Below are 12,516 nucleotides of genomic sequence, written 5' to 3'. Positions count from 1 at the left end.
TTTACTAGCAAGGAAACACCTGCCTCCCACAAATAACCTATTGCTTGTTTCGCAAACATGCACCAAGGAGTAAAGGATGGTGCTGTTTACTTAAAAAAGTTAGTGAAACAGATGCTAAGCATGCATGTTCTTAAATGTGCCAGAATTGAGTTATCTATTTAAGATAATTCTGATGTAACTAACAGAAAGATATGAATTATGATGGAATTTAAAACCACTAAAATAGTTATCCCATTGTTTAGCATTCTTACATAGTTCTTTTAATCATGTTTAAGATAATTTAAAATTTCCACAGTTTTACATATATTATATGGAATAGTATTTTTCAAGTACTACTGACATGATTTTCTTTAAGAGATTTTATAAAAGGAAATTGTGCAGCAAAAAGATTTAGAGAAATCATGCAACCCAATGTCCCATATTTTTCATTTTGAGAAGTGGAGATTAGAGCAGTGAAGAGACATGGTAAGGTTGTTCAGCTGGTTGTTTTCATGCCAGCACCAGTTCTATGCTCTTTACTATGCTACGATATCTGCCATAGTATGTCTGTTTCCTGATGTATAGCCCAGTCCCTTTCTCGTTTATATAGGTACTTTTTTCTTGATTACTTAAATTCTTAGGATGCAAGAAAGTAAAACACATTTAGAAAATGTTCAATAAATGTGCTCATGGTTACCTAAATGAATTATTTGTAGCAAATTTCCATGTTTGAGAATATATTATGCAGCCCTAACTATCGGGTTTGAATTTTTACTATTAGCACTTTAAACCCACTTTTGGTGTTAACAGTATATATTGGGGAAAAATTAGAAATATTACCATATTAAGCCTTATCCCTACTGTCATTGGGCAGCATAAGCTTCTATCTCAAATAAACAGATAAAAACAAAAGAGTTGGGCAACAGCTCTTTCATGTTATTTGTTCTTTAATTTTCTTTTATGTAAAATAAATAATTTTAACCCAGTAAGAATATTTATAGTCTTTTTTGTTTTTGGTACTGGGGATCGAACTCAGGTCCTTGTGCTTGTGCAGCAGGTGGTGAAACCACTGAGCTAAATCCCTGGCCCTATAGTCTTTTTTATTGAGATCAGTATGCACTGATTTTCTCACTTACTTGGTGTTTATCCATCACCTGCAACTAGAAGGTCAAAACTAAAAGCGTAATCCAAAAAGACCCTGAAGCATACAATACAAATATATTCGTTTAGGAAAAATCAAACCCAGAACAGCATTTATAGACTATTATAGTGTGGGCCAGGTGTGCTGGGCACTAGAGGTATAAAAATAAGTAAGAAACAGCTTCTATCTATAAGAAACTTCCCAGTTGAAAACTGTGCGCATCAATATATGCATGTTTCACTCAGAGGGCAGTCCCTCATCCTCCCACCCAGATAGTTCCATTCTTCCATTAGAAATGGCTTGAGTAGTTTTAGAAGTAGTAAATTAGATCAAAGTGCTTGTTTTAGCACTCTGACCAGCATCAAGAAGTGGCAAGAACTTAAAAGGGCAAAAAGTCAAGGGAATTATTGTATTGTAGGACATTGTGATTCTGGGTGTTCATAATGACCTGGACTTACTAAGAAAATGTTTCTATGTAGAGTATTTAATTTTTTACATTTATTATATTCCCAATATTACTTTGTGAGCTTTACATGGAATAGTTTATTAATGTATCACAGTTCTTTGATACGCTTGCTATCATAATCTCTACTTTTCAGAGCAGGCAGCTAAGATATATAATGTTCAGGAACTGATAAAGTAGGGATACAAGTCCAAGGAATCCCATTCCAGGGCTTTCACTCATAATTACCATTAAAATTTAGATTTTTCTCAAAAGTGGAAATATATATATATATATATATATATATATATATATATATATTTTTTTTTTTTTGGGGGGGGTACTGGGAATCAAACTTGGGTCCATGTGCTTGCGCAGCAGGTGGTGAATCAAAAGTGGATATTTAAAAAAATTTTTACACTAAAGGGATAAATCTCAATGCTTTAATGCAGAGTTTTGAGTCTCAGAAAAATACTGAGCAGGAAATAGAGGGAAATCATGGTGACAGGGTACATTGGAGATGCAGTCCCAATATGTAGAATGCCAGCAACTTCTGTTAGGAGTTCCCATTAGTTTCCCATATAGTGTATCATTTCAGTGTGCCAGAGGGGAGGCCATGGCCAGGAGAAAATATAGGCTAATTAAAACCCATCTGAGAACTGGATTTTAGTTGTGGCTGTGAGAAAAAAAACACACTAAGAAATGTGCAGTAGAAGCAAGGTTATGCACCCTATATATTTTGTCAAGCATTGAATCTGAATGGTGAATGCTGTTGAAGGGTAAGGAAGGAAAAGAAAAAGCCAAAATGGGTTCTGTCAGAAAATATTATAGAACAAATGAATGAGAACACTCATTGTTGAATACAAGCTGATATGAGGTTTATGAAGGAGAAACAGTTATAAGGAAGGAAGAGGATGATGTGAAAATGGAGCTGATTGTTTTAACAGGACTATAAAGAAGCTAAAAGCACATTAGCAGATTTAAAATCCACAGGGGAGCTAAGTGGGGTAGAACTGATGTTGTAAAAACTAAATCAGTGATATGAAGGAAAAATATAATTATCTTTTAAGATTTTAAAAGAAAAGGGCAAAGAATAAAACATTTGGGGAATAATGGTAGACACTAAAGCATAAAAAATCCAGTATGTAACAAATTGATGTTTTTGAAGAAGGGCTTAGAAAAAGCTGACATAAGAATAATTGAAGGTAAAAAAAAAAAAGAATAATTGAAGGTATAAGAAAATTTTCAGACCTTATCAGACAAAAATAAATAAAAGATTGATAAACATTTGAATTACAGTACAAAGAAAATGATCTTATGTATCCTGATCAGGGAGAGGATCAAGTACCATGATCAAGTGGGTTTATCCTTAGGGTGCAAGAATTGCTTCACTAGGGAAAACAACAAATATATCACATTAATAGGATGAAGGATAAAAAACACATTATACTCTCATAGATGCAGAAAAAGCATTTGACAAACTCAAACATCCTTTCATGATAACAAACCCATAGCTAACATCATATTCCCCAGAGAACAGGTCAAAGATTTTCCTGTAAGGTCCAGAAAAAAGACAAGGATGCCCACTGCTGCCACTTTTCATCACCGTAGTACTGAAAATCTAAGCCAAAGAAATTAATCAGTATTTTATTTCAAGAAAGGATTTTATTGATGTAAAAACATGTTTCCAGAATCTTTACATTAGGTCATCTCAGTGTTCACTTTGGAATTTCAATTTTATTCTGTGCATTTAAAAGACTATATTTGGGTTGGAATGGTATTTCTGTTATTTTGGTGATGTTTACATTCCAATTTAACATGCTTACTATGGGATCCAAAGGAATCAAGATAACCAGGTAAGTTTTGAATGTGGTAAAATTTTGAACAAGTTTTCTTTTCTCCCATGTGAAAATAAAATAAATGTAGTGACAATGATTTGCAAAGCAGATTGATCTTTCTCTTTCCAATAAGAAAAATTCTTTATGAAGTATTTTAATTTATCATTTAAAATATGTAGTACATAAAGAGAAGCAAGAAATAAACCCACAAGATTTATTTCAATTGATGCAGAAAAAGCCTTTGTCAAAATGCAACATCAATTCTCACTAAAAAAAACCTGAAGAAAATAGGTATAGAAGGATCTTATCTCAATCTGATAAAAGCCATTTATGACAAACCAAAAATCAACATCATATTAAATGGAGAGAAGCCAAAAGCATCCCTTCTAAAATTAGGAACAAGACAGGGTTGTCCTCATTCACCAGTACCATTCAATATAGTTCTTGAAACATTAGCCAGAGCAGTCAGGCAAGAACAAGCAAGAAAAGATATGCAGAGGAGAGGAAGAAGTCAAATTATCATTATTTTAAGATGACATAGTCCTCTACATAAAAGACCCAAAAAACTCTACCAAAACACTCCTAAAATTAATAACCAAATTCAGCATAGCTGGATACAGAGTCAGCACGCAAATCAATAGTGTTCCTGTACAGTAATAATGAACCCACCAAGAAAAAAATTAGAGAAACAATACCTTTCACAATAGCACCAAGAAAAATCAAATACTTTGTAATTAACATAACCAAGGGCATTAAAGAGCTCTATAATGAAAACTACAGTACTCTGAAAAAGGAAATGGAAGAGGATATAAAAAAAATGGAATGATATTACCTGTTCTTGAATAGGCAGAACCAATATAGTCAAAGTAGCCATGCTTCCAAAACTGATATACAGATTTAATGCAATCCCAATCAAAATACTACTGCTAGCATTCCTCACAAAACTAGAGAAAACAATCCTAAAATTCATATGGAACTAGAAGAGATCTAGAATAACAAATGCAATTCTAGGCAATAAGAGAAAGGCAGGCAGGATCACAGTCTTAGACTTCAAGTTAGACTACAGAGCTACAGTGATTAAAAAAAAACCCCAGCATGCTATGGAAAACAAACAAAACCAGACATTAAGATCAATGTAGCAGAATAGAAGATGCAGGCACATTCAGCTACCTGATCTTTGACAAAGGGTCAAAAACTTACCCTGGAGGAAACAAATGTTGCTGTGAAAACTGGCTATCCACATGCAGAAAATTGAACTTAGACTTGTATCTCTCATCATGTACTAAACTAAAATAAAAATGGATCATAGATCTAAATATTAAAACAGAAACGTTTAACCTTCTGGAAGATAATGTAGGTAAAACTCTTGAAGATATAGGAGTAGATAAGAACTTTGAAGATTCCTCCAAAAACTCAAAGTATAAATTCCGTTTCATCCAGCTATTCCCCTTCTAAGTATCTTCCCAAAGAATTAAAGACACCATATTATAGTAGTACATGTATACCTATGTTCATAGCAGCACAATTCACAAGAATTAAATCTTAGAATTGCCCTATATGCTCACCATCAGATGAATGGATAAAAATGTGACATTTATGCATACTAGAGTAATACTCTGCCATAAAGAAAGATAAACTTAAGTTATTTGTAGGAAAATGGATGTACCTCAAGACCATAATGTTAGGTGAAATAAATCAGACACATAAACTTAAATATTGCATGATTTTTCTTATATAAGAAACCCAAATATAAATAAAGAGCAAAATAGAAGACAGGTAATAGAAAACAAAAGAAAGTTTCCTAGAGGAGTTCTTAGTTTATTAATCAAAACATTGTGATCTTATTTTCCCATTTTGTGATGTTTGTAATATTTGACAGCTTTTTATTTATTTTATTTTTTGGTACCAGGGATCGAACTTGGGTCCTTGAGCTTGCAAGGCAGGTGGCAGGACCACTGAGCTAAATCCCCGGCTCTTGACAGCTTTTTATTTATTTTTAATTATTTTTTATTTTTTATTTTTTTTGGTACCGGGGATCAAACTCGGGTCCTTGCGCTTGCGCAGCAGGCGTTGAAACCACTGAGCTAAATCCCCAGCCCCCTTCACAGCTTTTTAAAAGTATATAAACTTTAGACTTCACTAACCAGAACTTTTATTCTATTCATGATAATTTCAATTTGTATTTTTGTCAAGTAAATAAACCTTTGGATGTGAAAAAAAAGATGTTATGTTATGTACATGTACCAATTCCCTATGATGAATGTAATCATTATATTCTGCAAACATGTTGATTTTATTAATTTATTTACTTTACTAAAATACCAAGGCAAAGATACAAGAGAATTTTAAAAGGAGAAGGCCAAAGAGTACAGGGTTTGAATTAAACAGGTTCTATCCAGAATGACATCAATTCCAGTTATTTTTGACCTGCAGTAATTCTGTGTTTGATATAGTTCCTAGTGCCATGTTGTTGCTGCCATTCCTCTCTCATCCCACTGTTTATTAGTTTTGCTTTTTGTGGTTGCTAGCAGGTCTGTAGTGGGTATTCTTGATCCACCAAGTAAAGAGCCTTCTTATCCCATCAGCTAGGCTCTGCATCCTCAGTTACCATGTATGTGGGACTATGGCTGCTGATTTTCTCCTCTTTGTCCTGCCTATTCAAATATAGAATGGTATATTCAGCAAAAAGAGTCATGGGAAGGGGATTCTCTCCTGAACTAAATAAAGGGATATACAAATCATGCCTGCAGTGGAAGAGAAGACTATTTTAACCTTTTAACTGTTATATTATTTCAACTATTACAACCCTTACATGTTTAGGTAGTGCTGATACATTATTTATAGTATTGTATTGAATCTTGTCAGATTCCTTTTTTGTTGTTGTTGTTGGTACTGGGGATTGAATTCGGGTTGTGGCGCTTGCAAGGCAGGCAGCGAAACCACTGAGCTAAATCCCGGCCCTCTTGTCAGATTTCTTTCCTTTGGCTAAAGTATAATTTTAAAAAGTGATAAGTAATCGGTACCTTTTTGAGTTTCTTACATATCCATTTATTTTTAGAGAATCTGTATGTAGGTTGATTCAAGCAATTATTAGCTTTAAATAGAAACTTGATATTAGAAGTATAATGAAATAATTCTATGGTACATGATTATGGTTGACCAAATTTCTGTCTTGATGTATCTAAATCTAATTTTGTACTAAAAGTCAATTTGAGATTAGTTTTCTAATTTGGGTTTCTTTTTTAAGTAGACTTTACTTCTAGTAAATTTTATATTTTCTTGTCATGGCAGGTTCATGATGTACAGTGTGAACTTGATAAAGAAAAAGAAGATGCTCAAAAGAAATTTCATAAACTTGAGGAAACTTTGAAGTGAGTAAAATCACAATATATATTTATATTTAAAAATACACTCATATTAAACTGGAGGAAAAGTAAAACTAGGCATATATTTTATAAGAGCCTTGTTATGAATTAGTTTGTGTTTTTTTTTCCTTCATGAACCTATTCTCACAATGTTATTACAAGTCAGATTTTTAAAAGAACAGTTAGTTGATCTGTTTTTAGGCGACAGGAATGTAAGAAAATAGAACCGATTTCAGATGATTTCATCCTCTTAAGTGGAAGCATATTTTTTGAAAAAGATACTTAGGTTTTAGGAAATTTAGAAATCCTTCTGTAAATTTATTTCTTCAAGAAATTTGGGTAATGAGATGGTCCAGTTGTTATGTTTGAAAATGGGTTAGTATAAAAGCATTGTTTGGGAAGGGCTTTATCTTATATAATATTTAAATCTGTGTTGAAGTATTAGAGTTTGTCTTCTCCATTCTATTACTAGCTTGGTTATCTCTTACTTGTGATTTTACCTTGAAGTTGTTAGCTGGAAAACACTGATTTATTCAGCCAATATTGAGTTTCCACCATGTATCAGGCAGTGGTATGATCCTTTCTCAGAAGATGGTATAGTCTGGTTGGAAAGTTATTTAAGAAATTTGGCAGTTACAGTACAGAGCAATGAGAACTTTAATTGGAGAAAGGTCAACAGGGCACCTGACCCATGAGAGTGATTTAAGACAAGATGTTTCTTTGGCCTCTGTGTACCTTACACAAAATCAGCTAATTCCATTTTTCTGCTTTCTCAAATGTCCAAATAGGAATAACTTACGGAAAGCTCAAACAGGACACCCAGCATCAGACTTCACATCAGATTCTTGCTGTCAAGACTGTAGAATCATTTCCTCTCACTCACTTTGCTTGTTTATAAAATAATTGGCTTCGTTGCTGAACAGAACATCTTAAAATAATTTACATACTATGACCTAATAAGATACCGACTTTAAAATCTACACAAGGACTTACTGCTTGTTTGTTTACATCATCCAGTATGAATTAGGTAAACTCAAAAGAAAATAATATTCATAAAACATTATTTCAAATATCATTTCTTATACCTCAACTTGAATGATGACAAAACTAACACTCTTTTAGGGCTTTATAGGTCTTTGCCAAAATGCCAAATTGTACTTGGAGTTAAAAGAAAGTATTTTAGAATTTTAAGTAAAATTCCTCTGTAGATTTATTCTTGTCCTTCCCTAAATAGGTAATATCTTCATTTTGGCTAAGTGCCTGGCTGATCTTAACAGTACAGCACCCCGTACACCAGGAATAATTTAAACTTAAAGTAACAGAAAAAGTTATGTGAGGTCTAAACTTCAAAGCCAGTGGCACTAGTGTTATTCATGTCTTTATCCTTTCTTCCACTCTTTTAATAAGGTTTTATTTCTTCTGTACAGTTGAGTATACAGTAGAGAATATCAGAGAAAAGAGTATATGTATGAGTATTCATACATATATGAATACATAACACATGCAATATAAGTCAAATAATTTTAAAAACTACAAGAGGACCATCAGTAGGATGGGTTGACAATAGTAGGCTTATAAGAAAAGGACAGTTCTTTCCCTGAATTGTGAAGGGAGATTGGGGAAAGGAGAAGCTCTTCTGGGCTTCTGGTCTTGTCCTGCTGTCTGCAGAGATGCTGGCTGCCAGGAGTTATTCTCCATTTCTTTTCTGTTTTTGAGCCCTCTTTTTCACCACATTTGTTCTTCTTCACCTGTGCTCCTTTCATGTAATGCTTTTGTCTGCCTCTTCTAATGACTTTCAAGTCACAAGTTCTGATTCTGTCATAGGATTCATCATAGAATTTTGCAGCCAAATAGGGCTATTCTTGTGAATTAAGATGATATACAGTGTGCTTGAGCTGTTAGTGGAAAAATTGGGTGACCTTATTTTAACATGATAGTTGTGTCAAATACTGAAAAAGACTAGGAATTGTTCTGTGGGAAGATGATGTAGTTGATAATGTAGTTGAAACTGCCAACTCAGTTTTTGGATTGGATCTCAAGTTGATATTTCAGAACCTGTCTATATTTAAGACAGACACTTTGTATCGTAGTTAGCATGTTTCGCTTAAATGCTAACTCCTGAAAGCCAACTGCCTGTTGTTATTTCTAGGAAATAAAATTAGTTTAATATTGCTGTCTTACTACTGTTTTCAATTTTTCTACAATGTACTAATCATTTTGTTTTTTATTTCATTTTTATTGTAGAAAATAATTTTAATATCAAGTAACTAAAGTTATCTGAAACTATACCTTCAAAGGGTATGAATTGTATGTGTTCATTTTATATTTTCAAAGGCTAAGTAATTAAAATATATGGGAGGGCTGGGGATGTAGCCACACCTGCCTGACAAGCACAAGGTCCTGAGTTTGATTCCTGGTACCTGAAAAAAAAAGGGAGAAAAAAAAGTTAAAAAAAAAAAAGGGCCCATTAAAGTTTTAAGTATATGGGATACTTAGACTAATGAATAGAACATGACTATAACAAAATAATTTAGTGTAACTCTTTGAAAGACTAATACTGAAAAATATTCTTGCTTTTCTGGAGGAGTTAGTAATCTGTGCATATGGGCAAGGGCCTGAGTTGGAATCCCCTGCACCAAGAAAAATAAAAATGTATCAAAAAAAGATAGTGTATGCTGTTTGTTTTACTCTTTTTTAAATAATCTGGTAATACTAATTTTGAATTATAAATTTAGGTAGTATAAAAATAAGAAAGCATTGTTTTAAAATCTTATGCAAATGGGGAGGGGAGTTAGCTCAGTGGTTCTGCTGCCTGTCTCACAAGTGCAAGGTCCTGAGTTCAATCGCTGGTACCGCAACGAAACAAAACAAAACAAAACAAAAGATCTTATGCAAATTATCTGTTTCAAAGTATTCATTGAAGCCTTGAAAACTATTTTTTAAAGAACTTTTTCAGACTCTTCTGTGGTAAAATACAAAGATGGCTTGAAGCCAATTTATGCTGATCAATTTTAACTTTTACATTATCAAATAGCAAATATTATAAACATTTTTTATCTTGACACTAACAAAGATAAGTTTCTATTTTCAAGTAGTATTGAAAATATGTAGTAGTAATTTCACTATGATATTTTGTTTTTTAGATGATATGGTTATAAATGACTAGATAAAACATTTAATGAAACATTTAATGAAAACAGTGTTTTGGTTGTAGTCGTTATATATATCCATATATGCATGTGTCTGAGTGTGAGTGTATACATCATAAAATAAACCTCTCTTACTTTAAAAATGAGAGAGAAATCAAATTCAAATCTGGTCTATAAATTCTGACCAGAGGCCTTTTGATGTTGTCAACACAAACTAATCATACATTTTTGTTAAAATGAGATTTCTCATGAATTCTATTTCATTCGTCTCTTTTTAATCATTACTCAAAATTTTCTTGTACTTTATAACCCTGAAATTTATGTCTAGCTAACTTTTGGTTAATTCATAAAATATAAATATGTAAAATATTTGATTATATACATATTTAGAAATATCTGGAAATTTTATGGGTTTGAGATGTAGTTCAGTAGTAGAGCTCTTGGCTAGTAGTAGAGCTCTTGCATGAATCCCTGGATTAGATTCCCCCTGCCCAAATCTGAAAGATTAAAAAGAAAAAAAAATAGAAGAATATACATGAAAAAGCCACCCTTCCAATAGAAGCTCTCTAACTACACATTTTCTTCCCTTGGAAGAAGCCGTGCACCAGCTTCTTTTTTGTCTTTTTTCACACAAGCATAAGCACTCTGTTATCATCGTTCCCCTTCATACTTTGCACTCTGTCCTTGCTTTTTATTTTTTACTTATCAATACATCTTGAAGATAGTTTCATATAAAGACATAAAGATTTTCCTCATTTTATTTGATATTTTATGTGTTTGCTGTACTATGATTTACTTAACCAAAATTCTTCCATGTATCTTCTACTACATAAATGGTTTGATTTTTACATTTAAATCTATGGTACATTTTAAATATATTGAGAAGTCCTCTTTCCTGTCTTTAGTTAAACTGTCTGGGCTCCCTTGATGTCCTGAATAAATAGTTTACCTTTTGTGGTCATTTTGACTTTGTGGAAGAGCCAGAAGTTGCATAGTGCCCAATCCTGTAGATGAGGATACACTAATGTTACAAGCCTGCTCTTCCATTGGATGGTGCTTGGCAGCAGCATTCATCATATTTTTGGTAACACCTTGTAACAGCATAAAAGACAAATTCCAGAACTGCTTCAGAAAGTGGCAAGTGTGATAGGTAGGGGATATAATCTGTCCCTTGACCAAGATTAGGATTCTCCTTCCCTTAGATCATGGCTTTTAAAAATCTCAGGGCTGCAGACAGACAGGCCTGCGAATGCCCTACTGAGGTCCCTAGTCAAGTGGAGAGACAGGCAGGCCTGCGCACGCCATACTGAGGTCCCGAGTCGCGTGGAACATGCGGAGTCAGCCCGCTTCAGACAGGCAGGTCTGCGCACGCCCTACCGAGGTCCGGAGTCACTCGGAGCACGCTGAATCAGCCCTCTGCACACAGGCAGGTCTGCGGACACCCTACCGAGGTCCCGAGTCACGGGGAACATGCTGAGTCAGCCTGCTGCAGACAGGCAGGTCTGTGCATGCCCTACCAAGGTCCAGAGTCACACAGAGGATGTTGAATCAGCCCGCTGCACACAGGCAGGTCTGTGGACACCCTACCAAGGTCTCAAGTGACGGGGAACACGCTGAGTCAGCCTGCCACAGACAGGCAGGTCTGGGCACGCCCTATGGAGGTCCCGAGTCAAGCAGAACACGCTGAATCAGGTCGCTGGAGAAAGGCAGGTCTGCGGACACCCTACCGAGGTCCTGAGTCGCACTGAACACGCCGAGTCGGCCCGCTTGCAGCCAGGCAGGTCTGCGGACAACCTATGGAGGTCCTGAGTAGAGAGGAACATGCTGAATCAGCCTGCTGCAGACAGGCAGGTCTGTGCACGCCCTACCAAGGTGGTGAGTTGCGCGGAACACGGCGAATCAGCCCGCTGCAGACAGGCTGCTCTGCAGACACCCTACCGAGGTCCTGAGTTGTGGGGAAAATGCCGAGTCAGCCCGCTGCAGACAGGCAGGTCTGCGGACACCCTATGGAGGTCCCAAGTCGAGTGGAACACGCTGCATCAGCCCGCTGCATACAGGCAGGTCTGTGGACACCCTACCAAGGTCTCAAGTCTTGTGGAAGATGCCGAGTCAGCCTGCTGCAGGCAGGCAGGTCTGTGGACACCCTACGGAGGTCCCGAATCCAGTGGATCACACCGAATCAGCCCACTGCAGACAGGCAGGTCTGTGGACACCCTACCGAGGTCCCAAGTTGTGCGGAAGACGCTGAGTGAGCCCACTGAAGACAGGTAGGTCTGCGGACACCCTACGGAGGTCTCAAGTTGAGAGGAACACGACAATTCAGACTGGCAGCAATCCACTGGAGCTCCTCCCCAGCTCCTCTGTACAGCCACCTGCTTCCACACTACAAAGACGCAGAGGACACCAGATCACCAGACCATGGTACTGAGTCTCACTGCTCCTGGCCCAGAGGTAGGGGCTTCTGAGCCGCCATCCCACTGTTCCTGTTCCAGTGGAAGGAGTTTCCTGGCCACCATCCCTCCCGCTGCTCCCAGCCCAGAGGAAAGGGTTTTTGGGCCACCTTCTGTCACACCGCTCCTGGCCCAGAGGAAGGGGCTTCCCG

At 36.0% G+C, this 12,516-nt stretch overlaps 1 protein-coding gene across 12 annotated transcripts in view; it reads left to right on the top strand.

The window, feature by feature from the left end:
- The window catches only part of Cep112 (centrosomal protein 112), a 655,204-nt gene that overhangs the window by 164,604 nt on the left and 478,084 nt on the right, over positions 1-12,516 (top strand). For all 12 annotated transcript variants that reach the window (XR_015450293.1, XR_015450294.1, XM_087208582.1 and 9 more), the window contains one exon: positions 6,692-6,771. Coding sequence is in view for 10 of the 12 variants with exons in the window: in XM_087208582.1 (XP_087064708.1) it covers positions 6,692-6,771 (80 nt within the window). In the remaining 2 variants the exon portion in view is untranslated. The remainder of the gene's footprint in view (positions 1-6,691; positions 6,772-12,516) is intronic.

The sequence above is a fragment of the Heterocephalus glaber genome, unplaced genomic scaffold, assembly GCF_053883595.1.
Source record: "Heterocephalus glaber isolate CG9 unplaced genomic scaffold, H.glaber_assembly_v1.0 deba00000937, whole genome shotgun sequence".
Taxonomy (NCBI): domain Eukaryota; kingdom Metazoa; phylum Chordata; class Mammalia; order Rodentia; family Bathyergidae; genus Heterocephalus; species Heterocephalus glaber.
This window is presented reverse-complemented; position numbering and strand designations above follow the sequence as displayed.